This window comes from Lathamus discolor, chromosome 1 (genome assembly GCF_037157495.1).
Source record: "Lathamus discolor isolate bLatDis1 chromosome 1, bLatDis1.hap1, whole genome shotgun sequence".
Taxonomy (NCBI): Eukaryota; Metazoa; Chordata; class Aves; order Psittaciformes; family Psittacidae; genus Lathamus; species Lathamus discolor.
In genome coordinates, this window is record NC_088884.1 from 130,839,377 (window position 1) to 130,865,340 (window position 25,964).

General features: G+C 46.9%; 2 protein-coding genes and 3 long non-coding RNA genes across 11 annotated transcripts in view; 3 read left to right on the forward strand and 2 right to left on the reverse strand.

Annotated features, from left to right (window-relative positions):
• LOC136022188 (uncharacterized) overlaps positions 1-4,429 on the reverse strand; it is a 65,493-nt gene extending 61,064 nt beyond the window's left edge. The window contains exons 1-3 of one of the 6 annotated variants that reach the window (XR_010616042.1): positions 4,368-4,408; positions 886-1,001; positions 114-176 (exon numbers count right to left, since the gene is read on the reverse strand). This is a non-coding gene — a long non-coding RNA (uncharacterized LOC136022188). Of the gene's footprint in view, positions 1-113; positions 177-885; positions 3,598-4,367 lie in introns of those variants that run through there. The other 5 variants (XR_010616044.1, XR_010616043.1, XR_010616045.1 and 2 more) reach the window with 5 other exon arrangements.
• Positions 4,430-4,538: 109 nt separating this feature from the next.
• CDKN2AIP (CDKN2A interacting protein) lies at positions 4,539-9,441 on the forward strand. The gene is made up of 3 exons (XM_065695231.1): positions 4,539-4,837; positions 4,935-5,065; positions 5,845-9,441. Exons 1-3 carry the CDS (start codon positions 4,614-4,616, stop codon positions 7,395-7,397), a joined length of 1,908 nt encoding a protein of 635 aa, XP_065551303.1. The 5' UTR covers positions 4,539-4,613; the 3' UTR covers positions 7,398-9,441.
• Positions 9,442-11,154: 1,713 nt separating this feature from the next.
• On the forward strand, positions 11,155-19,076 carry LOC136022234 (uncharacterized). The gene is made up of 3 exons (XR_010616101.1): positions 11,155-11,264; positions 11,402-11,530; positions 18,502-19,076. It is a non-coding gene; the product is annotated as an uncharacterized LOC136022234 (long non-coding RNA).
• LOC136022231 (uncharacterized) lies at positions 11,518-20,434 on the reverse strand. Of its 2 annotated transcripts, none has more exons than XR_010616088.1 (4): positions 20,281-20,434; positions 16,348-16,491; positions 15,664-15,968; positions 11,518-14,935 (listed from the first exon to the last, which is right to left on the reverse strand). It is a non-coding gene; the product is annotated as an uncharacterized LOC136022231 (long non-coding RNA). The 2 variants fall into 2 exon arrangements; XR_010616085.1 differs by having other exon boundaries at positions 11,518-15,360.
• A 1,018-nt stretch (positions 20,435-21,452) lies between these two features.
• On the forward strand, positions 21,453-25,964 carry ING2 (inhibitor of growth family member 2). Its single transcript, XM_065695258.1, has 2 exons — positions 21,453-21,970; positions 24,519-25,964. Exons 1-2 carry the CDS (start codon positions 21,721-21,723, stop codon positions 25,187-25,189), a joined length of 921 nt encoding a protein of 306 aa, XP_065551330.1. The 5' UTR covers positions 21,453-21,720; the 3' UTR covers positions 25,190-25,964.

Genomic DNA, 25,964 nt, shown 5'->3' on the forward strand with positions numbered 1-25,964 from the left:
CCTCATCTGATCCCCGTATCCTATCCATACTACTCTCATGTTAAGCTTTTCCACCCCCTAGTAGTTTCAGTCTCACTACCTCTGAGGAGGTGTGAGACTGCCTCCATACTTACTGCTTCTCCCCTGTCAGTCAGGTCCTTGTTCCCTCACCATTCCTATCAGACACGCTCTAGCACCTGTGAAGAGGAGAAAGCAGTTTTTGGGGAGCACAGGGATGGTCCCCACAGCCTCACCCTCAACCCAGAGGCCCACCCCAGTCCATAGTGGCCAACAGAGGTCTCTTCTGGACTCTGCAGCCCACAGCCAGGGTAGACTTCACTGCAGCAGCAGCAAGGGTGGTGGGGAGACAACCCAAGCCAGGAATGTAGAAAATTAATTTCTTCAAAGGCTTATCAATTATGCTAAATGTAGTCAGAAGATCAGACACTCCCCTCCCAATTCAGTTTTTCAAGACAAATTCCAAGACTGCTCTAGAGCATAAAGGCATTATAGCACTTCAAAGACAAGATCTCCACAATATTTTATTCTAGACAAAGCCCTTTTTCCCCTGCCTTTGTTCTTAGATCATGTTTGGTAGCAGTTAAGTCATCCTAAACTTCCATCCTTGGCATGGAAAGTGTCACACCAAGTCATGGATGTTTAGCAAGTGGTATGCTACCTAAAGCATAGTTTAGCAAACAAGATTTATTGTACGCGACCTTTAACTCTTAAAGGTTAAGTTAAAGCTTAACAAACTCATTTAAAAGAAAACAACTGACAACCCTATGGTATGCAGTTTTATATTTCAAGTATAACATATTACTAAATGCAGAACAGTATTTAAGCTAATAATAAAAGCACGTAAGAGTAAAGGAAAATTATCATAAACTAAGGTCTTCATTTTACCTTTAGTTTTATCCACTGCGATTACACAATACACTTTCATCAGATGAGAAATCTGAGAAGTGTGGATGATTGTATAATCCAGAGCTGCTTACAGTAGTGTAACAACAGCTGTGTAACTGCAGTGAAATAAAAACACAGATTAACTGCCCTTCCACTGACAAGCCTACATAGCAATTAATACTTCTTTAGCAAGTCTTTTATTCCAAGGATTACTGAACAGTAAGGACTGGCTACCTTGGCACATGCACACATGTCTCCCTTGAAGTGCTGTCCCCTGCCTAGCTAGGGGACCTTCAGCAACCTGCTCTTCCCCCTCCTTCTTCAAGCTGCATTCTAATGAACGTAAACCAGATCTCTCAAGTGTTTTCTTATTACTTATAGCAGGGACCAACCTACAGAAGGTGCTCCGATTTATTGTGCCAGGCCAGTAAGATCCTACTGTAATTTCCTTTCTCTGGCAATAACTCAGAGCTTTCTCTTTGCATTGCTGTGATGGTAAGGGCACTCTTCTCATATTAAGCTGAGTAAAGAACATCACTATATATTAACCTTCACTGCAGATAATTGACCTCAGTGGGGCTACTGTCCTCTGCATTTCAACGGGACTTGACTTTGACAAAATAATAATTCATGGGTTTACAAAGGCAGAAATAAACTTTATTATATAGGAAGTGCAGGTGCGATACTGTGATTATAGACACCAACATGATTCACCTTGAGATTTTACTTGTATCTTGCCAAATAAACTACTCTGAAGCCCCAAATGACTCCAACAACACTACTATCAACATGGCATTTAGAAGTTCCTTCCCTAGCAGGAACAAACCTATCTCTTTTCTTCCAAGGTTGAAAATTAAATGCACAGTATTAGCACCATCAATGAGGTGTTTAACTTCAAAATTGCCTTTCCGGGTGAGAATGAAAATGCTACTTGTTTCCTTTTTTTAAATTAACAGCAGTGTTTTTATCCCTTTTAACACACACTTGTTTAATCAACCCAAGGCACAGCAGGTCCCTGGTGCTCAGAGAGCATTGCAGGTATACACCTACGTTTGCATATGCACATGTGCAACATATCTCATGCTCCAGGGCCAGGATTTAGCCTGTCTTCCAGAATGATTCAAGCAGACAATAATAAAGTACAAAGAGTATGTCTGGAAAAAAACAGGAAAGAAAGCCAAAAGGCTAGACTTTGGCTTAAGCCATCTTTGTACCAACAACAAGGCTACATTGATACAGAAGGAGCATTAGAGAAAAATAACCTAAAATTAACAGCAGTAAGGTGCCAGTAAGGTACCAGACCATAGAAACTGCTCACTACAGCCAAACCCTGTTGTGAGCTATCCCAGAAATGTGCAGGACTGTCCTCTGACTTTTCTCTCCAGCCATCTGTTTGTGTTCAGACGTGTGATCAGCAGGCAAAGAAGTAAAATGGCTCTTGGTTAATTTGCCCGCTAAAACTGGGCAAAAAAAAACCTTGTTCTAATCAGTCCTTGAGCCACTCTAAGACCAGATAATGTACTAGGCTCTGAAGTTGTGCTGAGTCTCCAGCACTCCCTAGAATGATGCTTTTGGAGGAGTCAATGGCTCATGGGTGAGTCCGTATGACCTTATGCACATGGGGTGACTGAAGATGTGGAGGTCCGCCTTGGATGTTCGACATCAGGAGCTGTCATTCACCCAGCAGCACCAAAATATGACTTTCAGCAGTCCCTCTGAGTAGACAGGATGCCCCTACCACCCTCCAGAGTCTAACCCTTTCCAGCTCCTACTCTTACCGGGTATATAAAAGCAGCTTGACACAGACCAGCCCTTAGTCACTTCACTTGACAGCTCAACTTGATGGTTGTCATGGGGACAGGGCATTCACAGCTGCATTGTTTGCTCTGATACCTCTGTAAGAGTATAGACAGACCTGATGTATCAGCTGTAGCTACTCAGGCCTGTCTGAATTCCTGTCTATAAGGGGTACATCTCAAGCCTGAGCCAAGTCCCAGCTGGCTCTGCTAGAAAGCAAGCTGGTTCACTCAACAGGCTGGCAGCATGTGTAATCTCGGCTCCAGCACAAACTCAAACCAGTTGAGTTTGTTTGCCAGGGATTCCCTTCACCCTTCGCTTCCAGGGGCTGCACTGACTGTGAAGTCAAGAAACTTCACAGAGCCAGAGGTATGTGAAGAAGGTCAAGATCTATCACAGGGCCAGAGGTCTACGAGACAGGGCCATCCTGTTTCTAAATGGAAAGCCTAGTGTGACAGACCATGCCCTTCGTATATTTGAGCCTACACTACCAAATAGCCACATGCAGGACTGATACGACTAATGCCTGGAAACAGATGGGCAACGCTACACTGGTGGTGAGCACAGTGCTTCTAAACCTGCTGACACTGTTTCTAAACAAACCCAAGACTCATATACCACAGAGTATACAAACTTTCTGCCCTCTTCTTCCTCTACATGCTAACACAAAACAATATTGAGTCTACTGGGCCCATCCCACTCGATGTTCGCTTGCGCTCTGTCATTGGGTTATTCTTGCCAACCCACAAGTTAACATCTTGTGGGCTAACCAAGAAAGCGAAAGAAAAACACTTCCACTTCAACAACAGATACGGAACAAAAGTGCGTTGGACTCTTTTTCTGGCTTAGCTTCCTTACTCACTTTTGCACCATAAAGGCACTACAAGTTAACGCACTGCATAGCAATTTCCACGGAGTAAGACATGAAAGTCACTTAAGGAGAAAGACTCACTCCTTAAATGCAATCTGCCTTGCAGTTCACTCCACAGTGGCATGTGGGGGTTAAAACCCCAAACTTCAGCAAACACAGACTTCTCTAATTTGGGTTCTGAGGGAGGAAATCTTACAGCTCTCCTGGGACAGCCCTTTGGAACTCGGAGCTCTCCTCTGCTGCACTAAGCGAGCACTGTTGGCAGATTGTGGTTAATTTCAGTGTGCTCATTACTTTCCACACAGAATTCTTCACGTGGTTTTGAATCAAACCCTGGGGTAAGTTGTGCAACATGAGGACAGAGCGGCATGAGGAATGACCTGCACACCTTGCAGCCATCAGCCCACAGAACTCTCCATTTGATGTTTCCTCCAATACACTACCACCACAACCCATTTCCTTGCCACTACCCTCCCCTCACACGCCAAGGCGGCAAAACCACGAACCCGAACCCTAACCCAAGAACTCCGACCCTGACAAGGCTGGAATGACCCTGCAAGTAGGACTTCCACCCATGCTGTGCCCGGGCAGAATACAGCCCGGGTAACTGCGCCCGTACCACCTCTTTCTCCCAAACTCTGGGGGAAGGCCGGCGGACCAAGCAGCGGGTCGCAGGCTCAAGGGCCGGGGACGGCAGGTGAGCAGCTCCCCTGGGAGCTCCCACTCCGAGCCTGAACGCCGCAGTTCCTGTGGCGGCCACACTGTGAACCCCCCCGGTTCAGCGGCAGCCCAGCCCCGGGCAGGCCGCACTTACACTCCCATCGCGCCGCCGCCCGCCGTGAGGTACCGGTACCCCGCCCCGCGCGCGGCGCCCCCGCCCCAGTTAGCGCCCCCTCCCCTCGGCGCGCCGCAAAGCAGCCTGGGCCGGCGTGGGGGGGGGAAGAGGAAAGAGGAAGGAGGAGCGCAGCGCGCGCCGGCTGTGAGGTCATCCCGCGCGACCGGAAGGAGCGGGGCGGCGGTTCCCGCTGCGGGCGGGGGCGCCGAGGAGGGCCCCGCGGCCATGGCGGCGGTGAAGGCGGCGGGCGAGCCCCTGGGGCGGACGGCGGAGGAGGTGGCCTGGGCCGAGGCGTTGCGCGGGGCCTGCGAGCCCGAGCACCACTGGCGGCACCGCCGCGAGTTCCTGCTGCGCAACGTCGGGGAGCTGCCGGCGGCGGGCAGCGCCCACCTCCAGCGCCTGGTGTCCCTCTCCATGGTGTGGGCCAACCACGTCTTCCTGGGCTGCCGGTGAGTGCGGCGGGCCCCGCGGGCCGGGCCGGGCGGGGCGGCAGGCGGCCGGGCTTCACCTCTCCCCTCTTCTCCTTTCCCCTTGTCGCCCTTCTAGGTACCCGCCGCAGGTCATGGAGAAGGCGCTGGAAATGGCCGAAGGCATCCAAGTGACCGGCGCGCCTGTCCGCACCACGAGAGATGAACTGGTTGCCAAGGTGAAGAAAAGAGGCATATCAAGTAGCAATGGTTAGCAGATCATAGCTGTGACAATACATAGGAGTATAGAAAATGCTTGTTTTTTAATGTTCTCGGTTTACCTCGGGCCTAGAAAGAAGTCGAAATAATTTACTTTTTAAGCTCCTCATTAATAGTTGCTCCTCTCTGTGCTGTTTTTGCTTCGTACAATACCTGTATGTAAAATAGATGTAATGCATTTATATTCCTTTAGTAACGTAGAGCTCTTGTTTTGAATTTCTCTATACTGGTACACTCTAAGCTGATTATTTCTGTAATGCTATCCAGACTGTTGTACTCCGGCTTAAATACATTCGTGTTAACTTTGCCCTTAGCACTAGTCAGACAATGCAGCTTTGGGCAAAACCTAGTTTCTTAAAGGAAATTCTTGAAGTGCGTTTTAAAGTAAAGCTATTCTAAAGATGTTTATTATATTAGTATGCAGAATACCTGTTGTTGTTTAGGTCAGATAGTTTGTTTAATGTACTTTGATCGTTTTTTTGTTTGGACTTTAAGAACAGAAATACGTACTTGCCTGCCAGTCCCAAACCAAGGGCATGAAATCTTGCACCTGAGTTGTTTTTTGGTTTGTTTTTTTTATTTTTTAAACGCTAGGATATTCTGAAATATTAAGTTAAAACTTGAAAACACAGTTCAGAGTTTATTACTGATAGATACCTTTTAAATTCACAAAGATTATTGCTACAAGTTGTTAGAAAATAGATAAATTGTCTCTAGATATTTTATAGTGCAGAAGTTGAAGAGCGTAACGTACTTTACTTGTTTTGCAGAAGGGGTAGAGGTTCCCTCCAAGAAGCGAGCTGTTGAGAAAAGCAGAGATACTAAGGATACCGGAAAGGATGCGAGAACAACCAAGGCAGAAGCCCCAAAAGAAACAGAGAGCACACTGCCTAAAGAGCAGGAAAAAGATACTAGCAAAGATCCAGAGATCTCCCAGTCAACTTGCAGTTCAAATCAAGAAACAGTCACAGCATCAGACGTAAAAACAGAAGAAAAACCCGCTAATGCTGAAAATACAACTGAGCAAAGCCCACCTTCATTGGAAAAAGAGTCAGGAGAGAAGCCTTGCTCAAATCCACCTGAGGAAAACAAGTGTGAAGATGTGCCATCGCCTGAAAAGAAAACTCCAGTAAGTGTAGTGCCGGCGTCTGCCAAGGGCTCCCCACAGGCAGAGGCGGTACCAGCGGTGGTGCCACCGCCTGCCAAGAGCACGCCGCAGGCAGAGGTGGTGCCGGCAGCCGTGCCAGCAGCTGCCAGTAGCACCCCGCAGGCAGCAGCGGTGCCAGCAGCAGTGATCCCAGCTGCCAAGAGCACCCCACAGGCAGCGGCAGTGCCACTGACCACCAAGAGCACCCCACAGGCAGCAGCAGTGCCGCTGGCTGCCAAGAGCACCCCACAAACAAGTGCTACATTGCTGTCTTCCAAAACCCAAGCGAGCACTGCAGCATCAGTGTCCAAGAGCAGCACTCAGGTGGGCACCTCACTGCTGCTGGCCCCCAAGAGTGGCACTCAGGTAGGCACTTCACTGCTGCTGGCCTCCAAGGGCACAAAGGTAGGCTCCTCGCTCCTGGCCTCCAAGAGCAGTGCTGAAGTGGCTGCCTCGTTGCTGGCTGCTCGGAGTGGCGCTCAGCAGGGATCTTCACTGCTGACTTCCAAGAGCAGCGCTCAGGTGGCCGCTTCGCTGCTGGCTGCTCGGAGCGGGGCTCAGCAGGGTCCCTCATCAGTGGCCTCCCGGGGTGCAGCTCAGGCAGGTGCTTCTGTGCCGGCCTCTAAGGGTGGCACACAGACAGGTTCCCCACAGCTTGCCTCCAAGAGTGGCTCACAGGCAGGCGAAAGCCCTGCTAAGGCTTTGCGCAAACCATTGACCAGCGACGATGTGAAGGAAAGACAACCTTTTTTCAACAGACTGTACAAAGCTGTAGCCTGGAAACTGGTTGCTGTTGGAGGCTTCAGTCCCAACGTAAATCACGTGGAACTTCTAAACTCATCTATTCAGTCTGTAAAAGCTACTTTAGACGTTGCTTTTGTTCCCCTGAAAGAACTTGCAGACTTGCCTCAAAATAAAAGCTCTCTGGAAAACATAGTTTGTGAACTGAGGTGCAAGTCTGTCTACTTGGGTACTGGCTGTGGTAAAAGTATGGAAAATGCCAAAGCGGTTGCTTCAAGAGAAGCTTTGAAGCTGTTCCTCAAGAAGAGAGTTATTGTGAAGATCTGTAAAAGAAAATACAAAGGTAGTGAAATTGAAGATTTGGTACTTCTGGATGAAGAATCAAAACCTTCGAATTTACCTCCAGCTTTAAGAAATCCTCGTGAGATCTTGTAGGGAGCTCCGCTGTTTGTATAATATTTCAACACAAGGACCGAAGGTTAATTTTGTACTTTGAAAATGTAGGCTTCCAGATATTTTGTATTTCTTTCTCAGTTTTGCAAGACAATGATAGTCCTCTCACTTAGTAGCAATTGTATAAAACTTGTTAGAGATGACAGGTGCGCATTTAAAGGTATGCCTTAATATATAGCACACTAGTGTGCTGGTTTGTTTGCAAAATAGTCTACCTAATTCTTCTATTTTTAATTAAATGATTAAGGTACAATTTGCTGTTTAAAACCTGACAGTTTTGTAATTCTTACAATTTGATGACATTGTGCTCAATTGTCTATCATGTCTTTTTTAGCCATGTAGGAGTGTGTATATAGGGACCATAATACTTGAAAGTTGTTAAAAAAACTTCAGTCAAAAAGTTGAACTCCTCTGTTTCAGGCTTGTTGTTCATAATGTTCACTGTTGTGCATACTAGGAGAGAAAATAGTTGGTTCACTTATTTTTATGGGATGTTTTTTGTAATGCTCACAATATAAATGACACCCTAATCCCATTTAACATTACACTGGCAAATTACCAATTGGCAGTCAAGTCTGTGCTACATCAGCCACCAGAACTCTGTAAGCAAGTTTAATTTATATTGTGAAATAGCACTTGCTGATTTTTCTCGAAATAAACATAGATTTCTATACTAAGCATATTTTGACTGCTATTAAAACCTCTGGGATGTGCTTTTATAGTACTTTGGTTGTGGCTATTGACTATTCCAGCCATTTCAATAACTTTGCAACACCTGAATAAAAGCTTTACTTTGAGTGGCCTCAAGGTGTAATCCCACAAGGATGACTTGTTTTCTTTGGACTCATGGCTGCAATATTGTAAAACTGATGGTGGACCTATAGAATACCTATTTCTACTTTTGTAATGCAAAGATAAGCAAAATGAAGATGCTGCTGTCTGCTAGAGACAGTGCGTTGTGAAGCATTCACACTAACTGAGCCCTCCCTTTGCTATGTTTTTACACCATGTAAGGAGTTGTTTGGAGCAAAGTGGGCGGTTACCTTTTATTTTCAGTGTTATTGAAATACCTGCACAAACTGCATGTTTTGATATATCAGATTATGACATGTAATTGTAAAAGCATAATGTCTTCAGTGCTATTTTGACTTGATCTTGTCTGATGACAGTAGTTAGCATTATTTAGTGGTGACCTCACACTTACTGACAGATCCGTTGATTGGGTACTGCAGGAGTGAATATAAATTCCTGGGGTCTCTGTAGTAGATGTGTCCACTGAAAGACTTCAGTTTCTTCTGTGATTCTGGGACTGAACCACAGCAGCGTTGTTACACTGTACCCTACACTATTCTGAACAGTGGTGGCTGTCCAGCTCGTAGCACCTGAAGTCTGCAAGGCGTGTGTGCTTCCTGACAGCCTGTTCAGAACTTCTTCCATCTGACCCCTGCTCTTCTGCGCTCTCCCGAGGTTTCTTAGGCATTCCTCCTCAGTGTTTCTGCAGCACAACCTGACATTTGGGAAGCAACTTGTTAAATTGTGTTAAACCCCAGTGCAGCACAAGGTTTGGCCTGTGCTCCTTGCACAGAGCAAGTTCTGTGCTGTTTTTGGGAGTTGTGGTATTCATGCCAGGAAGGGCAGTATCTCTTCATATCCTCAGTGTTCAGGTGGAGATGCAGAGTGAGCGTTTTTGAGGGGCAGGAATTGCATCCTGTGCCTTCTGAAGTAGGCAACAGCTTTTCTAGCTGTTCGTTTGGGCATCGCCAGGTCTCTAGCTGAGAACTGCAGCACGTGTTGCAATGTGAAAACTTGTGTTTGCTGTCTGTAAAGTGAAGCGCACAGCATTGACAGAGCTTGTGGGGGTGGCAGGGTAACTGTGTTCTGAAAGGCTGAGGTGCTAGATGCTTTTTTATAAAGTCCTGACTTGAGCTTATCTTTTTTTAAAGAATTTTGAATGTTATTCCTCTTTGATGTTTGGTTGTGATTCATTAAAGGATGAGTCTGTAGCTACTCTTAATAGAAACTGAAAGTTGAAGTGTGCTCTTTTTATTTTACATTCTGCATGGAAGGCAGCCCAACAAGGAGATTCGAACATACAAGGAAATAAGCATTAAGTATTTTAACGGGAATTATTAACATTTCATTAACTCTAGAGGAAGAGTGAGAGAATTTTGAAGAGCTTTCCGTGGCAAGAGGCGTTTGTGCAGTCTGGTCGGTTCTAGAACCTCTAGCTCCTCCTGCCAGGTGCTGTGCTGGCCGCTAGCAGCAATCGTCGGACCTTGCTGACGAGATGCGGCTAGAACGAACGCACTGACGTGTCAGTGCACAGCTGCCTTGGCGACAAACGAAACCACGCAACCGAAAGAAACACCGACCCTGTTTCCCGTGCGGGAGTGCAGGAAGCGGCAGTCACTGCGGACGACCCCGCCTGCTCGGCGGGCGCAGCTGGGGCGCGCCGCCGGTGCGGGGTGGGGCCATCGGCTGGCTATCTCCCGCGCTCCCCAGCGGCAGGACGATGAGGCGGCGCGGGCCGCGGGCCACAAGGCGGCGCCGGAGTGCCTCCTCGCCGGCGCCGCTGCCCGCCTCGGGGCGGGGCCGCGGCGCTCGATTTGCTTAATGTATTCCCGGGGCGATGGCTCAGCGGCACCGGGGCCGCGGGCACCCGGCATCGCGGCGCGCCCCGGCGCGGCCGGACGGTCTTGCTGCCGAGCTGCGCTGCGGACACCGGCACAGACATAACCAAGGTGCCAAGCAGCTCTCACGCTAACCTAGGTGTTTTCCCAGTCTCTGGGTCATATAAAGCGGCGACTGCGCAGAAAAGACGCCGGGATGCTCTGAAGACCTGCTCGCTAGGCCACGCACGGAGGACGCTCGTTCCTCACGGGCCCCGGCCCGCCTAGGGGAAAGTCCCCGGACCGCCGGCAGAGAGTGCCGGGCGCTGCCGCGCCCCCGCCCGCCCCCGACATCACCGTGTCACCGCCGAGACGCCCCCGGGCCGAGCGGGTGAGCGCGGGGCGGGCCCTCGTCACGGCCACAGACACGCAGGTAGTGCGCAGGCGCACTAACAGAACGGGGCTCACTCTCAGGCCATCCCCTTTTGCCAGCGGTGGGGCGGGGCTCGGGCTCCCCCGGGGCGGCGGAGCGGGGCGGGGGGCGTGCGGAGTTCCCCGGCGCACCGGAGGTGCCTTAGGAGGAAGAGCGGAGCGCGCGTTGGGTGTGCGCTGCTTCCCCGGCTGCGGCTCCTGCACCCACCTCTGCTCACCCAGGGACCCTGTCCCTGCCCGAAAAGGCCTGCCTTCCTGCCCTGCTCCGGGAAGAAGCGAGAGGCCAGATGGAAGCATCCTGACACGTTTGTTTGTTTGCACCACGCAGAAGTAAAACATCAAACACCGGGGAATCTGAGCACGAAGCCCGACAGTGCACAGACATCACTTCTCAGCACAGCAGTCCCTCATGCAGGCTCCGATGCACGGCTGTGAGTGCAGGGCACACCCCTGGTAGCCTCTGCTCTCCCGTACCCCTCAGAGGAGGCTGGTGCTACCAGGGGGCACCAGTGTCATCTGCCCGCTCAGAGTTTCACGCTTACGCTCCCTGATACTGCACAAGATGCTGCTATCTGCAGCAACCACACACGTAAATACTAGCCATGCTGATAAGCTGAATTAATTCATAGGCAGGTGCTGTTCTTGCCTCTAGTATGTCAAGCAAATAACACATTGCCGTGCTTAACTCCACAGAAGTCATCACTCTGCTGCCCTACAATCACGCCTGGGTGTGAAGCACGACAGAAGAGCACTGGCAGAGATCCACCGAGTAACACTAAGTTCAGGCATCTCAGGCCCCACAAATATGGTGAGTGCTCCCCTCACCCAAACAGCACTGAAGGAGCCCAGAGCCAACACTTCTGGCTCATGCTCCCTCAGTATTTACAAAGCTGCCGCAGTGAGCCCTGGTCTGCTACACCAGCCGTGTGTGTCTTTCTGGTCAAGCTACAGGCACACAGCCCGTATGTAGGCACAGCAGCAAACCTCACTGGCTCCCAGCATGTGCTGTTCTTCCTCCAGCAGTATCCTCATGGTGATACACGGATTGACTCCACAACTCGTTAAAGTTGTAAAGTAGGTATGCTTTTATTCAGCGCTGAGATGCATGGGGATAGTTCCTCCAAAGTATGCACACCCAGGGTCGTTTTTCCCTCTACATTTATTCTCTTAAGGTATACATATGCATTAGATTACTGATACGCCTACACATATTTAGTATCTGTCCCCGCTTCGTATTATAATGAGCTAGAAGGTCCTTTGCACCTGCGCAGTGCCCCCTCTGGTCATGGGCAGGGGTCTCAAGATGAAGTAAATGAGTCTTCCTCCTGTGAGCAGGGGGTCTTCAAGATAAAAGTAAATGAGTCTTCTTAAACTTTTCACCTTTTAATCTTCACGCATAGCCTTAGGGTTTGGTCGGCATCCCAGCCGTAAACCATCTGCTTCTCCCCCTTATCAACAGACTCAGGCGTCTGCTTTTCCTTATCAATAGTTGCTTATCAATAGAACCAGGCCTCTGCTTCTCCCCTTATCAGTAGCTTGTGCCTTTGTTCTGCTTAGTAGGCATGATAGGTGTTTACAACATACAATACTTTTGTTTAAGCAAGTGAATTCCTCTAACCCCCTTGTATATTGGTTAACCCTCTGCATCAATGGTGACATCTTCTCAGCTGTGTGAGACCCCTGTGCTGGGCAGAAGCTACCAGTGTGCAGAGTGGGCAGCACCTCTGTGCAGGACTAGCTGTGATAGTTGTGACTGCTTCATGGAGGAGCATTGAAAGGTGCACAAAGGGCTGACAAACTGCCTGGCTTGAGATGCCATTTTGGTTGCAGTCTCAGCCACTTGAACTACCAGAGTGTCGGTCTCTTTTCTCCTGTAATTCTTCATGTCATAAGCTGTATGTGTTTGGCAAGACAGAGATTTCAAATGAAAACACTACCAAAGAACGCATCCCAAAAGAAACAACCAAACTAGGGCATGGCTGTATGAAGTCCTCCGGTTTTTTGGCTGAGAAACTGTAACAAAATCCCAGTGTCCCAGTTTTATCTGCTGAAAAGGATCTATCCAGGGCTGTACGAAGCTACCATTTCATGAGCTGTCATCCCTCTGTACTGCAGGCAGCACCTGCAGGACAGGCTGCAGGTCGCAGACAAGCATGTGCAGACAAGCTGAAGCTTGGGCAGGGATTGATGCGGGGTTTTCTTTTTTGGCCCTAAAGATCACACTATAGCACCTTCACAATTTGGGCTGGTCTTTTCTATGGGGGGACAAAATTCACTGTAAGTTTATGGCAAATGTTGGCCTTCAAATTTGTTAACATAAGAGAATACACCAAAACTTAAACTCATCTTCTTTGTAGGTGACAATATACTGACATGACATGGCCTGGTGGTCCAGAAACTGAGGGAAAAAAGCCCACACAGACAGAGTTCTGGTGCTGTCTCCCTCTTTCACTTGGCAGGTTTGTCCCCGTTTGTAAGTGGCAAACTACAGAGCAAATAACAGTAATATCTGCTTTGTGAGATTATTTAAAAAATCTTCTGTCTCAACTAAAATGTGCATTTTTGCAATGTTTTGCATGGTGTATGCCACACTCTTTGTCCATTTAACTTGTATCTGTGTGCCTTCTTGATGGTTCTGTCAGTAGCCACTGCCACAGCAAAGTTATCACCGTTAGCTAAGTTATGTTTTTAGGAAAATATTGTCATACCCCTGCACCACCCCCCATGTAAAAACTGCCCTCAGGAGGTATGAAGTTTTAGGCTGTGCTGAATTCCGCTCCTCTTTCTTAGATTAATTTAAACCCGTTCAGTTTCCTGGAACCCCAGTAATTCCATGGCTGAGCTAGGATACTTGCCAGTGCAGAGGTGGCCTGGCTAGAGTGTCACCAACATTACCTGCGTTACTCGCAGGTGAGGAATCTGGCTAGGCTTTTATAAATGACAGCAGAAGTTCCCACCTACACTGAAGACTCACATATGAGTGTTAAGAAAAACAGGGTTTATGTGGATACCTGGTGGTAGTTTCAAATAAGTTGCAGGTAATTTTGAAAATGGCACATAGCTTCTGAGCACAACTGCCTGTTGCTAAAGCAATGAATGATCAGTTCCAGCAGTTACCAGCCAGGTGTTTTCTTCCTCCAGCAACTCCAACATTCCCGCAACTCAAAAAGCATTGTTCAACTCCCACATGGGAGCCTACAGCCCTTTAAAGTTTGAACTGTTACTGATGGTCATGTAACATTAATCATTAGGCCTGAATGGACTGCCAAATGACTTGTTTTAAATGCCACTGTCAGAGAAGAATTGTATTGGGCAAAAGACACCTTGTCACTAGTAAGAAAGCCAACATAACCAATGTTTGCCCAGTTTTCTAAATCCTCTGTGTTCTAACTGCAGTTAAGCTATATTCAGTCACATTCTGCCCATATTTTGACAATAGCCTTCCACCTCAAATCCCTCCTTAGTTTGGAGCAAATGTCACATTTATTATTTGGGGGAAAGAGAGGATGATTGAGAGGCTTGGGATATGAAATTACTCTTTGGTGCTATTTGCAGTGACTTTTCATTTGCACTAAAAGATTAATAATTTGTACTAGGTTGGGATAAGCAGATTCCAAAGAGAAGAAAAAAATCCACACTAGAAGAGAAATAAAATAAGGATTCCTCCTGTTTGGTGCGGAGTTTCAGTGACATATGCCTAAATTCTCCTCAGGTTTTCAAGGGAACTCTGCAATTCATGAATGGTAACTACAGGCATGTAATTACCCCATTTCTGCAGAAGGAGTGGAATTCATTTCACTGACATCACAACAGATCTGGGCTCCTCTTACAGTCAAGAGACATTTTTAGGGAAAGACCTACTTACACAAAGATTCTCTCTCATTTGACATATTTGGCTGGATGACTCCCACTTTTTTGTCCTGAGTTGGAAAGGAAAATTAACATCCACATACGGGAGTGTATTGTGAATGTCTTAAACCATCATTTACTAAAACTTCCCGCAGGTGTAAATGCCTGCCCTCATTTCACAATCTTGATTAAAAGGTGTGATTGTACATGTTTGTTCCTCAGAAAAGGAAGTAAGAATGTGTTTTCCACGTGACCTGTGCTGAGTAGCGGAATTGGCGTAGTATCAATGTTAGTGTGTAGCTCAGGTAAGAGCACACAAAACAGGCTTTGCTATTATAGGCAAAATGGGCTCAGTTCTTTTCCATTAAGGTCACCTGGATTCTTCCATTTTCTTGAATGAAAGGGGATCAAGCTTCAGGGCTCAAGTAAGACAGTAAAGACGGTTGCCACATATTTGCTTAAGATTAATTTGTTACCATTTATTGCCTCGGCTTCCCTAAACATCAGCTCTACACTTCCTAAGTTCTTTGGCACAGGGATTGGCTCTGGAGCCAGAAAGCAAATCCACCCATTATTTATGATTTAAAACAGTAGATGAGGAAGAAGAGTCACTGTCTGAAAAGCTGCTTCCTGGAGAGGAAAACACGGACATGTTACTTCAGCCACAGGTGGACAGATCCATATTGTAGCTGTCAGGGAATGACCCATATAGCTGTCCCTGTTACAGCAGCCAGATGCTGCCCTTTGACTGGTTAGCTCTGTTCCACTCCTCTAAGGACCTGCAGTTCTGTGCCAGCCAGCAGGCTCCATAGCACCTGTGAGAAGCTGCTGTTGTCCAGCCCTCCTGGCTTCCTGAGGGCATTCGGAACAGCAGATACTCTCAAAAAGGAGCAGTGTGGCTCTGCTCAAAACAAAGCAACGATACGGCAGGATGCTCTGATGGAAGCAATGATGTCATGTAAGTGAAGTCCTCAACATCTCCCACCTTGGGCAAGTCAACTTATCAAAACACTTTTGGGTACAGCCATGGAATTAGAGAAGCTGTGTGGGAAGAACTGTAAAAGTAATAGAATTATAGAATAGTTAGGGCTGAAAAGGACCTTAAGATCATCTAGTTCCAACCCCCCTGCCATGGGCAGGGACACCTCACCCTAAACCATGTCACCCAAGGCTCTATCCAACCTGGCCTTGAACACCGGCAGGGATGGCGCATTCACAGCTTCCCTGAGCAACTCATTCCAGTGCCTCACCACCCTTACAGTAAAGAACTTCTTCCTTACGTCCAATCTAAACTTCCCCTGTTTAAGTTTTAAAATAGATAAAACTGTATTACAAAACAAAGCACAAAGTAAACTTACTTTGGATGCTTCACTCCATTTTTCACTCTGTGGTGAGATAAATGGAACCATCATTTTGAAGAAAAAAAGATGAGCTGGATATTGCAGCTGTCTTCTTCTCCATGTTAATACAAGTCAACTGATTACTAATTCGGGCTCAGGAAGAGATTTTCTTTCAGAGCATACTGGCAGAAAACTTGGAACTTCTCCAGTTTTTGAGCAGATGTTTGCATTTGGATGAGGAAGAACATATATCCCCTGATCGGTGCGAGATGTTTGTTACTTGGTGCTAGGGAGCTCTTTGATACAGCTGAGGATAAGGATAGCTGGGGAAAAAACACACACCAGTGTTCTCAGGAAATGTACTCGTTTAGTTTATCACCTTACTGAAATGATCTGATGTTGGCCCATGCCTTATTTTCAGATGTCCTACACTTGTGTAAATGAAAGAGAAAAATAACAATGGTTGTTTCCATATGATTTGTGTTCCACCACATAAATCAAGCCTAGTATTTAAGGAAAATCAAAAGCAATGATATCTGCCATTTCAGGGAAGTATCTTTTTTGGATGACCTGATGTTAAGAGAAGTTTTGAAGAATAGCTTACCCAGACAAATCTCTGTTGCTCGGGCAAGGACAGCCCTTTCCTGGAATAACACCTATACACAGATCAACTATGGCCTTTCTGTACAACTTTATACTCACCTACAGCTTTCTTCAGCTGACTTTTTTAAAAGCCTTTCTGTACTGAGTTTGAAATAATTCTTTCTTTTCTCTACATTTCTTTTCTTGGTATCTTGGAGAATTCTTCATCCCTTTCATCCTGTGGAAACCAGAGCAGCATATATTCTGCCAAGAATAATATATCACCAAAAATTAGTTCTTTTCCATTTGCTTAAAAGAAGCACCCTGTTACCATCCTTTAAGTACTTCCACTAAATGCTGAGTAGGCCTTTCACGATTAGAGCCCCTTTTGGACTTGTCATCAGTAATGCTACTTTTCACTATTTTTCCACAGGCGAAAACTCCTCCTGGGCCATCAATCGGAAGCTAAAAAAATCTAGCCAACTTGTGTATTATTAAGTGAAAAAGGACAGGAATCAGCTATGATTTCATAGACTCACAGAACAGTTAGGATTGAAAAGGACCTTAAGATGATTTAGTTCCAACCCCCTGCCAAGGTCAGGGATGCCTCACACTAGACCATGTTTGTTGCTCAAGGTTCTATCCAGCTTGGCCTTGAACACTACCAGGGATGGAGCATTTATGGTATACATGCTGATAACACATCCCTGATACCTCTATGAATGTCAGCCTCCAGCTGGCAATTCTCCACTTAGCGGAGATGATTGGTAGAAATGCATGGTCATTCTGCCTGGCCATATCTACAACTAGTGAGACTTGCTCTGCTGTGCCTCCTATCTTCAGATTATTCTCACAGGCAGCCATTGAGAGAAGAAACACGGTTGGATCACAGAGGCTATCAACCTGCAAACTGGAGTCCAATAATGTAAAATTCTCCAAGTGCTTGCTCCTAACCATTCTGAGGCATAACCAAACCAGAAAATTCAGCCTGCGGTTCTTGCTTTCCTTCCCCCTGAGGCTTCAAACATGCAGCAAGCTAAGGCTTTTCTTTCCTAGGGAGACCTGGTCTAATGTTACTGCTGTATTCTCAAGCTTACTGAATTTAAATCTTTATTTTAGTGTTCAAAAGCAGCAGACAGCATTTATATTCAGGAAACATTAGCTGATCTCAGTTGTACCTTCTCAACTGAGAAGATATTGCTTCCCCCATAGTGACAAACAGCAAGTATTTAGCACTGAAATCACCCGTAACAAATGTTATGAATGAAGTGCGCATACACAGTTTCTTGCTAGGAAAAAAAAAGTAATGCCAAAATGTCATTTTAAATTTAACGTTTAACTGTAATGAACATTTAACTTTAAATAACATGAATTTTCAATGGACATTTTTGCTTTATTTTTCTGCTCTGTATGGGAAATGAAGAAATAAATAATAATAACCCAGAATAAACCCAGGACAGATGGCAGAACAATACAGCCAATCAAACTTACTATAAGCAAAACCACAACCCCTCAAAGCAGCCAACATCCTTCTAAATAATATTGTATAATTTATATTAATCCAGGTCCTTTTACAAAGGTATACAGGTAGTGCTTTTTGCCTGTACAGTAAGTGATATCTGTTAATATTATAAGAAAGAATTCATATAAAAGACTTCAGTTACTCAGAAGTGACAGCAATGAGCACCATACAATAAAGCTTCAGCAGTTTACTGCCAATGGAAGTGAAGGTAACTAGATTATTTTCACTTTCTAAATCTATTCGTGCAAAAACAAGACAAGTAGCATAAAATTATATGAGGCTTAGCTTCATTAATCTGAGCTGTCACAATACAAAAAGCAGCGGCTGTTTTTACTGGTGTTACAGATTTAAAGATGAAGGTGTCCTCTTAAGAACATGAACACGCTGAGCTACAGACTTCCTGATTTTTTGGCCAGGGTGACATCAGCATAAAAAGGAATGTTTTGAAAGAACTGCCTACAACTTTGTTTTCATTCATTTTTATGAACTTGCCAACACACTGCTGACTTGGGCAAAGCCATCTGTCTGCAGCTACAATTACTCAACATCTTAGATGTAGATGTATGAAAATCACTGTCATGTAGGATACCCGCTTAGCAGCTGCATGAGTTGAATGTTAAGAATGTGTTTAAATACTTTTGTGAACTAGGCTGTGGTCTTAGTAATACTTGCAGATTGCCATCATGTGAGATGCTGATCTGTGGGCTGGTCAGATGGATTCAGCAAAGTTCAACACACTAATTTTGTCACAGGACCCACCATGGAGCCATCTGGCAAAGATTACGTATTCACAGAATCACAGAAAAACAGTAGGCTGGAAGGGATCTTCTGGAAGCCATCAAAGCAGAACCAGCTTCACAGCCAGATCAGGTTGTGCCAGGCCTTGTCCAGTCAGGCTCCGAAAATATCCAAGGATGGAGACTGTACAACCCTTCTGTGCAACCTGTGCTGCTGCTTGATCACCACTCCTGATCATGGCATCCTGAAACGTTATCTACAACATTAGTATGTGTACTCTTGTTTTTCTGGCCACTTACCTTCAGGTAGGAATGTAAGACAGAAGGTTTTTCTGGGGTTTGGATTTTTTTTTATTTATTTGACCCTTGTATTCAATAATCTCTGTGACATTTTTTTCCAAGTTTGGCAGATGTATTTCCCCCCACTGTTTTTCAGCTTCCTGAAATATAAATACATCATTCTGCAAAATGTACAGGTCTCCTCAAGATGTTTCAAGACTCCACAAGACTGTACTTTTCCTGATGCCTACCAATTGTTATCATGAAGATCAGAAAAATGTCTGCAAAAGAGATGGGGATCAACTCTCAACCATTTAGTAATTCTGCTTTATATCAATCTCCCAGCAGGAAAAAGTGTATCACTAAAAAGTGTATTTCTATTCCTGTTTCCTACTATATTCGTTGTGGCCAACATTTGATACAAATTCTACAACAGCCTTAGGAAAGACAGGATACTCTGTGAAAATTGGGAATTCGTTGGCAGGCGAGTGGGTTTTAAAAATTTAAAATTCTTTGGTGCCTTATTTAAAATTCTCTGAAACGATTCCTCAGGATAAAATGTCACTCAGCTTCCCCAAATTAATAGTTTATCACACATCATTTTGCTCTTCTTTAAAGCTAAATCAGGTAGTTCTTATTATGGGCAGGAACAGCTTAAGCTGCTGCTTCTTACAGTTGGAGGGTAAGAATTAATTGGATGCCTCACCATATCAACTACTACAGCGAGAAAAGCTTGACTATGGGCACACTCTTGTGTACCAGGCAGAAACCTGCCTTCCCTGCACACAGCCTGTCACTATGCTATCGGTGCAAAACTCACTTCATGATGGAAACTGCTCTCCATCAATAAATGGTGGCGTATATAGCTCACAACAGCGCTTTGGAGAGAAATACACAAGTCATCTGCAAACAATTTAATGCGTGCATATATTTTATTGCAATACAAGTTACTCACATTCCACTCATGTAAGACACAGTGCCTTTGAAAAGGTGTGTTTCAAGAGATTTAATGCCATTAGTGCTGACAGATTATTCTGTACGCCAAAGTATTAATAAAACAACCGACCAACCAACCAAAAACAACCCAGTGCAAGGGTGAGGCTTCAGCATCAAATGTAAAACTTGGGCATTTTTCTGCTTGCTCAAATATCTTCTCTATTACACCCTGAAATAGTGGGAAGGTTCGGGGTTGTTGCTGAAAACACAGTGCAGAGCATCACAGCCCACACAGGGAACAAGAGTAATCCATGACAGCCCCACACACCCTCAGAGAAACTCAACATCCCCGGGGTCAAAGACTGTTTTGGGAAGAGCGACTAAACACGGGGCACTGCCCGAAGAAGGGCGTCAATGGACACTAACACCTCCCGGGAGCAGGAGGCGGCGCGCCTGACGGACCCCCATGGATCTCTCCCCTGCGACACCAGCGGTCCTCAGTGCCAGGTCGCGACACCGCTCCCCGCTTCGCAGCGGCGGAAGCTGGCTGCAAACTGAAGGTAAATGGGGGCTACTCACACCTGGCGGCCACCTCCGCGCTCTTCACCTCACACAAGTACAGCAGGCGGTGCTCGCAGAGGGGCCCAGCCGCCCCTGAGGGGCCGCGGACATGGCGGGCGCTGCCCCACGCACGGCGCCTCACTGCCCTCCGCCCACACACGGGCGGGAGGGGCGGGGCGGGAGGGGCGGGGCGGGGCAGGGGCGGGGCAGGGGCGGGGCGTGCGTAGCCCCCACCCCCCTGCGGCGGCCGCCGCCGCCCGGCGCGGGTGCGGAAGCCGCGCGGGCCTGCGCCTTTAAGGGCGGCCCCGCCCCCGGGACGGCCCCGCCCCTTGCCGCGCGCTGCGCCAGTAGGAGCCGGCGAGAGGGGAAGGCGGGAGAATGCGAACCCGCCGCAGCGCCGCCATCCTCGCCTTATAAGGGCAGGGCCTCGCGCATGCGCGCAGCCCGGCGGCCAGGGGCGGGGGCTCCGAGTGGGGTTTTGCTTCGGCGGCGGCACCGCTGAGGGAAGGGGGCGCGGGACCCCGTGCAGCGGCGGCGGCGGCGGCACCGGCTCCGGCGTAGCGAGGCGCTTGCTCCTCGCCCCTCAGCGCCTTCCGCGCCCCGTTGCGCCTCGGCGCAGCTCGGTCCCCTGCGGGCTGCAGGGCCGGCGGCAGGAGGGAGCGGAGCGGGGCCGCTGCGGGGACCCCGCGCCCGGTGCGGGCGGCGCGGCGGCGGCGGATGTGCTGCTGGCGCGGGGGGATGATGCTGGCGGGGCCGCAGCTGGTGGCGGGGCCGGGCGGGGAGCGGGCCCGGCTGCTCTCGCTCTATGTGCAGGACTACCTGGAGTGCGTGGAGTCGCTGCCGCTGGACATCCAGCGCAACGCCTCGCTGCTGCGGGAGATGGACACGCAGTGCCAAGGTAAGCGCCGCCACGGGGCACGGCCTCCGCCACAGGGCACCGGGGGGAGAAGGAGGAGGAGGAGGAGGAGGAGGGCAGCCACCGCACATGCGCCCGGTGCGGGCCCGGTGGGGGGGAGATGGGCGCCGGGGTGGGCACCCTGCCGGGGCCTGCGCTGGGCTGAACCCGCTGCCGGGCCGCTGCTCTCCGCGTTCGCCGGGGCGGGCCTCCGCCCGCCCCGGCGAACGCGGAGAGCAGCGGCCCGGCCCTCCCGGGGGAGGGCGTCCCGCGGCGGCGGCTCCGCCCCCGGGGCGGTGTGAGCCGGCGGTACCTCGCCGCTTTGGCGCTAGGCCTGTGTATAAGCGGGGCTCGGTCCTGCTCCCCCCGCCGGTTGACGCGGTGGTGCTGCTGCTGCTGGAGGCGAGGCGAGGGACTCGGGTTTTACAGCTCCCTCTGCTCCGGAGGAGCCGTGGCCCCGTCCCGCGGTGAATTGCGGCTCCCGGCCTGGCCCCCGGGGCACTGAGGGCGAGCACCCGGCGGGGCTAAGGAGCTGGAAGTTACCCTGAACTTCAGCCGGCGGCATGGCTGCTTCCGGCATGCCGGATCAGTGCCGGTTAAATCCGTTCCATCTCCCGTTCTTGGGCGACGCAGCTGCGGTGCCTTCTATCTCCCGGCCTAACCGTGATTTGGGAGCCGTTGCCGAGGAGCAGTGCTGCTTGAGCTGTGCAGCGGGGCCATCGGCGTGGACCCAGGGCACGAGTCGGGGGAAGTCGGTCCTGTGGAGCAGGAGCCGGAGCCGCATCTCCTGTGCTGCCTGGGAGGCTGTCCTCGGTATGGGAAGAGGGCACTTTTAAGGCCTTTCAGACACTGAATGGGTCACCCCAGAGGACAGCTATTGTAAACGGATTCTTTCATTTATCGTTCTAACTACCCAGGAAGATACATAAGAACAGGCTTTTGTAAGTTTCTTGTGTTTGTAAAGTCTGAAGGGCATAGACCTGTCTGCAGTTTTGAATTTTTAGTGAAGGTTGGACTATCTAGCAGGTTCCCTACCTGAGCTTTTGTGGCTAGCCAGCGCTCTGTCTTGAATGAATTAATTCTTATACTCAGGCTATAGTTCCATTATGTATTCTAATATGATACTGAGCCAGAGCAGAACCTTGTTCCTAGTTCTGTCAAAGCTTACAATTGTTTCAAAAAAAAGCAACAACCCCCCCATCCCCCCCCCGAACCCTAAAAACTGGATAAAAATATCTCAGGCCCAAGCCTGAAAGATGTAAAAGCAGTGTGGTAGAATTCGTGCCAGTTTAAAAGGTGGTGATAGCTCACGCATGAGGGACGGAATGATTTCTGTGTTTGGAAAACAAATCCTTTTAGCTTTTATTAGCTCCACCAAACTTAATCAGATTGTCTGTAATGAACACTTGGCCGTGGTTTGGATTGGGGTTTTCTTGTGTTTGGGTGTCTGTTGTGTTTTTTTTTTAACTGGGGCTTCAGAGCTGTTTAGCTGGGCATATGGATGCCTTCTCTGATGTCGAGGACAAGCAGGGAGTTTGGTGAACTTGCATTTCTGTCAGTCCAAAAGTTCTTTCCTCTTTTAACAGGTGTTGATGCATTTTAAAGTCTCTGCAGCATTATCTTCACAGAATAATCAATGCAGGGTGACTGTTGTTCTGTGTCACAGTGTGAAAAAGCTGTTACTGCTTGTGAGCTCTTCTGGGCAGAGCATTCCCAATAAGGAAAATCTCTGTAACTACACCTACACGTTTTGGCTTCTGATTTTAATTCCTTCTCCCTCAAAAAAAAAAAAAATGGCTCGGTGGGAGATAATGTGGCTTCTGAATATTGTACACTCTGGTTATGCCTTTCTGGCTCAACAGCATGCAAAATACCTTACTCTGCACTTTTCAGGAGCAGATAGTAAGGTTCTCCTGCACTCACACCATCAGGCCAACAGGCAAATGATGCAGCTGAAGGTGCAGGGAGACAAAGCTAGTGGGTTTAGTGGTAGCTGGAATGTTAATATTGCGAAAAAACAGGCTGAGTTACTGGACAGTGATCTCTTTTTTTTTATTTTTATTTTTTTCTCTTACCCTCATGAAAATCTGGAACAGAACAAAATGCTGTTGGCTCCTGTTGTTATACATTTTAAGCATTTATAGTAGAAAATGGCTGTTCAACACTTAAGCTACTGTTTCAAGGTGTCAGCAGGAAAAAAAAATCACTGTGAACAATGTGGGGATGGTATCTGTGGCTTCCATTTAGCACAAGCCTGAATCATTTCACAACTCTACAACATAGACAAATTCTTCAAAAATGAAAGCCAGTTTGTGAAACGTGGGTCTTTAGGAAAAGACAGATTGCACTGCGTATCTCCTTGCTTTAGAAGTAGATCGTTTAGTACCGTTTAGTATCGTTTAAAACTTCCCTTGCCTGCTCAAATAGAAGCCTTAGGTAGTTTCTGAAGGAGCTGGTACTGTATCTAACACTTCATGAGGTTTCACTGTCAGTTCTACTGATCTATTTTCTTCTACATTAGCAATTTCCCAAGAACTAAATTTTACTAAAGATTCACAGCAACTCATCAGGTTATATTGTGTGACTTGCAAGAACAGCTTAGAAGTCAAGCTGTGAGCCATTCACTTCTAGTTGCTTGACAATATCCTGTGATGCACTAAACAGTAGGTCACCCAGTCTGAAAAGTTCAGCCTGGATTTAAGATGCAGCTTGCTGTAACTTGGCTTGGTAATAGGAAAAGTGTTTTGAGTGGTTAAAGTTGATTTAAACCCTGATTGTAAATTTGCTATTATGTAACTTCAGTTGTCATACTCGTTTTATAACTATGCTTAATTGAAAGTGTAATGCCAAAGCCCTAGATGAATAAGAAGAGGAAAGCAGGGGACCTGGATATCCTAATTCTGGTGTGTTATATATTATGATATCAAATGATTATATGAATTCTAGGTTTTTTCCTCTGATGTAGTAAGCTATTGCTTTGCTTTGTAAGCCAGGGGTTTGGAACTGCTGTGGTAAGGGCTCTCAACAGAAATTCCTGCTTTTTCAGATGGAGGCAAGATCTGGACTATCCACACTCTGGCAGCTGTAGTACCCTGTCTTGGGTTATCCTTTCTTCTTACTATGGCTAAAATAAGCTTGCTTTTTTCTCAGAACTTGAGAATTTCCTTTTGCAGCAGATTGTGATCTTAAACACTGATTGGATGACCATGTGCAACTTGAACAACAAAATACCTGATCTAGCCCACTACAGTATACTATAACTAAAACTTTATTTCTAACTGATGAGAAACAGTACAAATTTCTGTATTTTCCTGAGCATGTTCCGTCTTGCGTAATTATTCCTATCATTTTTATTTTGCAGAAGCATTAAAAGAAATAGATGATGTCTATGAAAAATACAAGTCAGAAAATGATCCTGTTCAGAAGAAACGCTTGCAGCAGCATCTCCAGCGTGCATTAATCAACAGCCAAGAACTTGGAGATGAAAAAATTCAGATAGTTACTCAGATGCTAGAACTGGTAGAGAATAGAGCTCGGCAAATGGAAACTCACTCTCAGTGTTTCCAAGATCTGTCTGAGAATGAAAAGCCTGTAGAAAAGGCAAAGATGGAGTCCTGCCAGCCAGAGAGATCTTCACGTAGACCTCGTCGCCAGCGAACCAGCGAAAGCCGTGATCTGTGCCATATAGCAAATGGCATCGATGACTGCGATGATCAGCCCCCTAAAGAAAAAAGATCTAAATCTTCCAAGAAGAAAAAACGCTCCAAAGCCAAACAAGAGAGAGAGGTTTCACCTGTAGAATTTGCAATTGATCCCAATGAACCAACTTATTGCTTATGCAACCAAGTGTCTTACGGCGAAATGATAGGATGTGATAATGAACAGTGTCCTATCGAGTGGTTCCACTTCTCGTGTGTTGGACTCACCTACAAGCCAAAGGGCAAATGGTATTGCCCCAAGTGCAGAGGAGACAATGAGAAAACAATGGACAAATGTACTGACAAATCAAAAAAGGATAGAAGATCGAGGTAGTGAAAGCAATTCATGTTTTAAAGAGTTGCTCCTTTTATAGTAAAATGTTTAATTTCCAGAGAACGCTGTTTTAGGAAATGCATAAGACTATGCAATAATTTTTAATCTATAATATTAATGGAGTATTAAAAGCTGTTATACCTTCTGTGATCTTAACTTTCTGCACTGAATAACCAAATAATTGAAACAGGGTGGCTTCAGACTTTCACAGAAGACATTGCAAGCATATGGCACTTGGTTTCAATTTAACCCCATTAGTCTTTAAAAGAACCTTGTGAATCTTGAAATAATGGGGGTGGGAAAGATACTGAAGAACTTTTCCTGTTACGGAAAGGCATTGAAAGGCTTCACTTAACGGCTAGAACCTTAACAACTGAATTTGTTCTTTACCCCATGTCTTAAGTTACCGGTTTTTTGTGTTAACAGCACACATTTAGAATTAGGTTTTTTGAATTCAGCTGTAATTGTAAAAGTCTTCCAAGCTACAAGCAGACCTCTTCAGTGACTTTCATATAACCAGTATGTTATTTCAAGGAAGAAAGTACCACTAACTTAAGCTTTTTTTAATTATTATTTTTCTTTTTTTTTTTTGCCTTTTTTTTTTGTCATTATTAAACTCTTGTCTTTGTGACTTTACACTTGGGAGTCAATTTTTGGATATGATAGAATTATGGTGTGTATGTAGTTTTGGAAATTCTTGGTAGGTTTTGTTTTGAGTCCTGTCTAGCATCCCTATGTCATCATTATTAAGATGGTCTCTCTAATGCCAAAACTA

Excerpts from the sequence above, each read along its gene's own strand:
- ING2 (XM_065695258.1), top strand. The coding sequence starts at position 21,721 with ATGGCTGCTTCCGGCATGCCGGATCAGTGCCGGTTAAATCCGTTCCAT. Across the intron at positions 21,971-24,518 it reads TGCCTGGGAGGCTGTCCTCG|AAGCATTAAAAGAAATAGAT; the intron begins GTATGGGAAGAG and ends TTTATTTTGCAG.
- CDKN2AIP (XM_065695231.1), top strand. The coding sequence starts at position 4,614 with ATGGCGGCGGTGAAGGCGGCGGGCGAGCCCCTGGGGCGGACGGCGGAG. Across the intron at positions 4,838-4,934 it reads CACGTCTTCCTGGGCTGCCG|GTACCCGCCGCAGGTCATGG; the intron begins GTGAGTGCGGCG and ends TCGCCCTTCTAG. Across the intron at positions 5,066-5,844 it reads AGGCATATCAAGTAGCAATG|AAGGGGTAGAGGTTCCCTCC; the intron begins GTTAGCAGATCA and ends CTTGTTTTGCAG.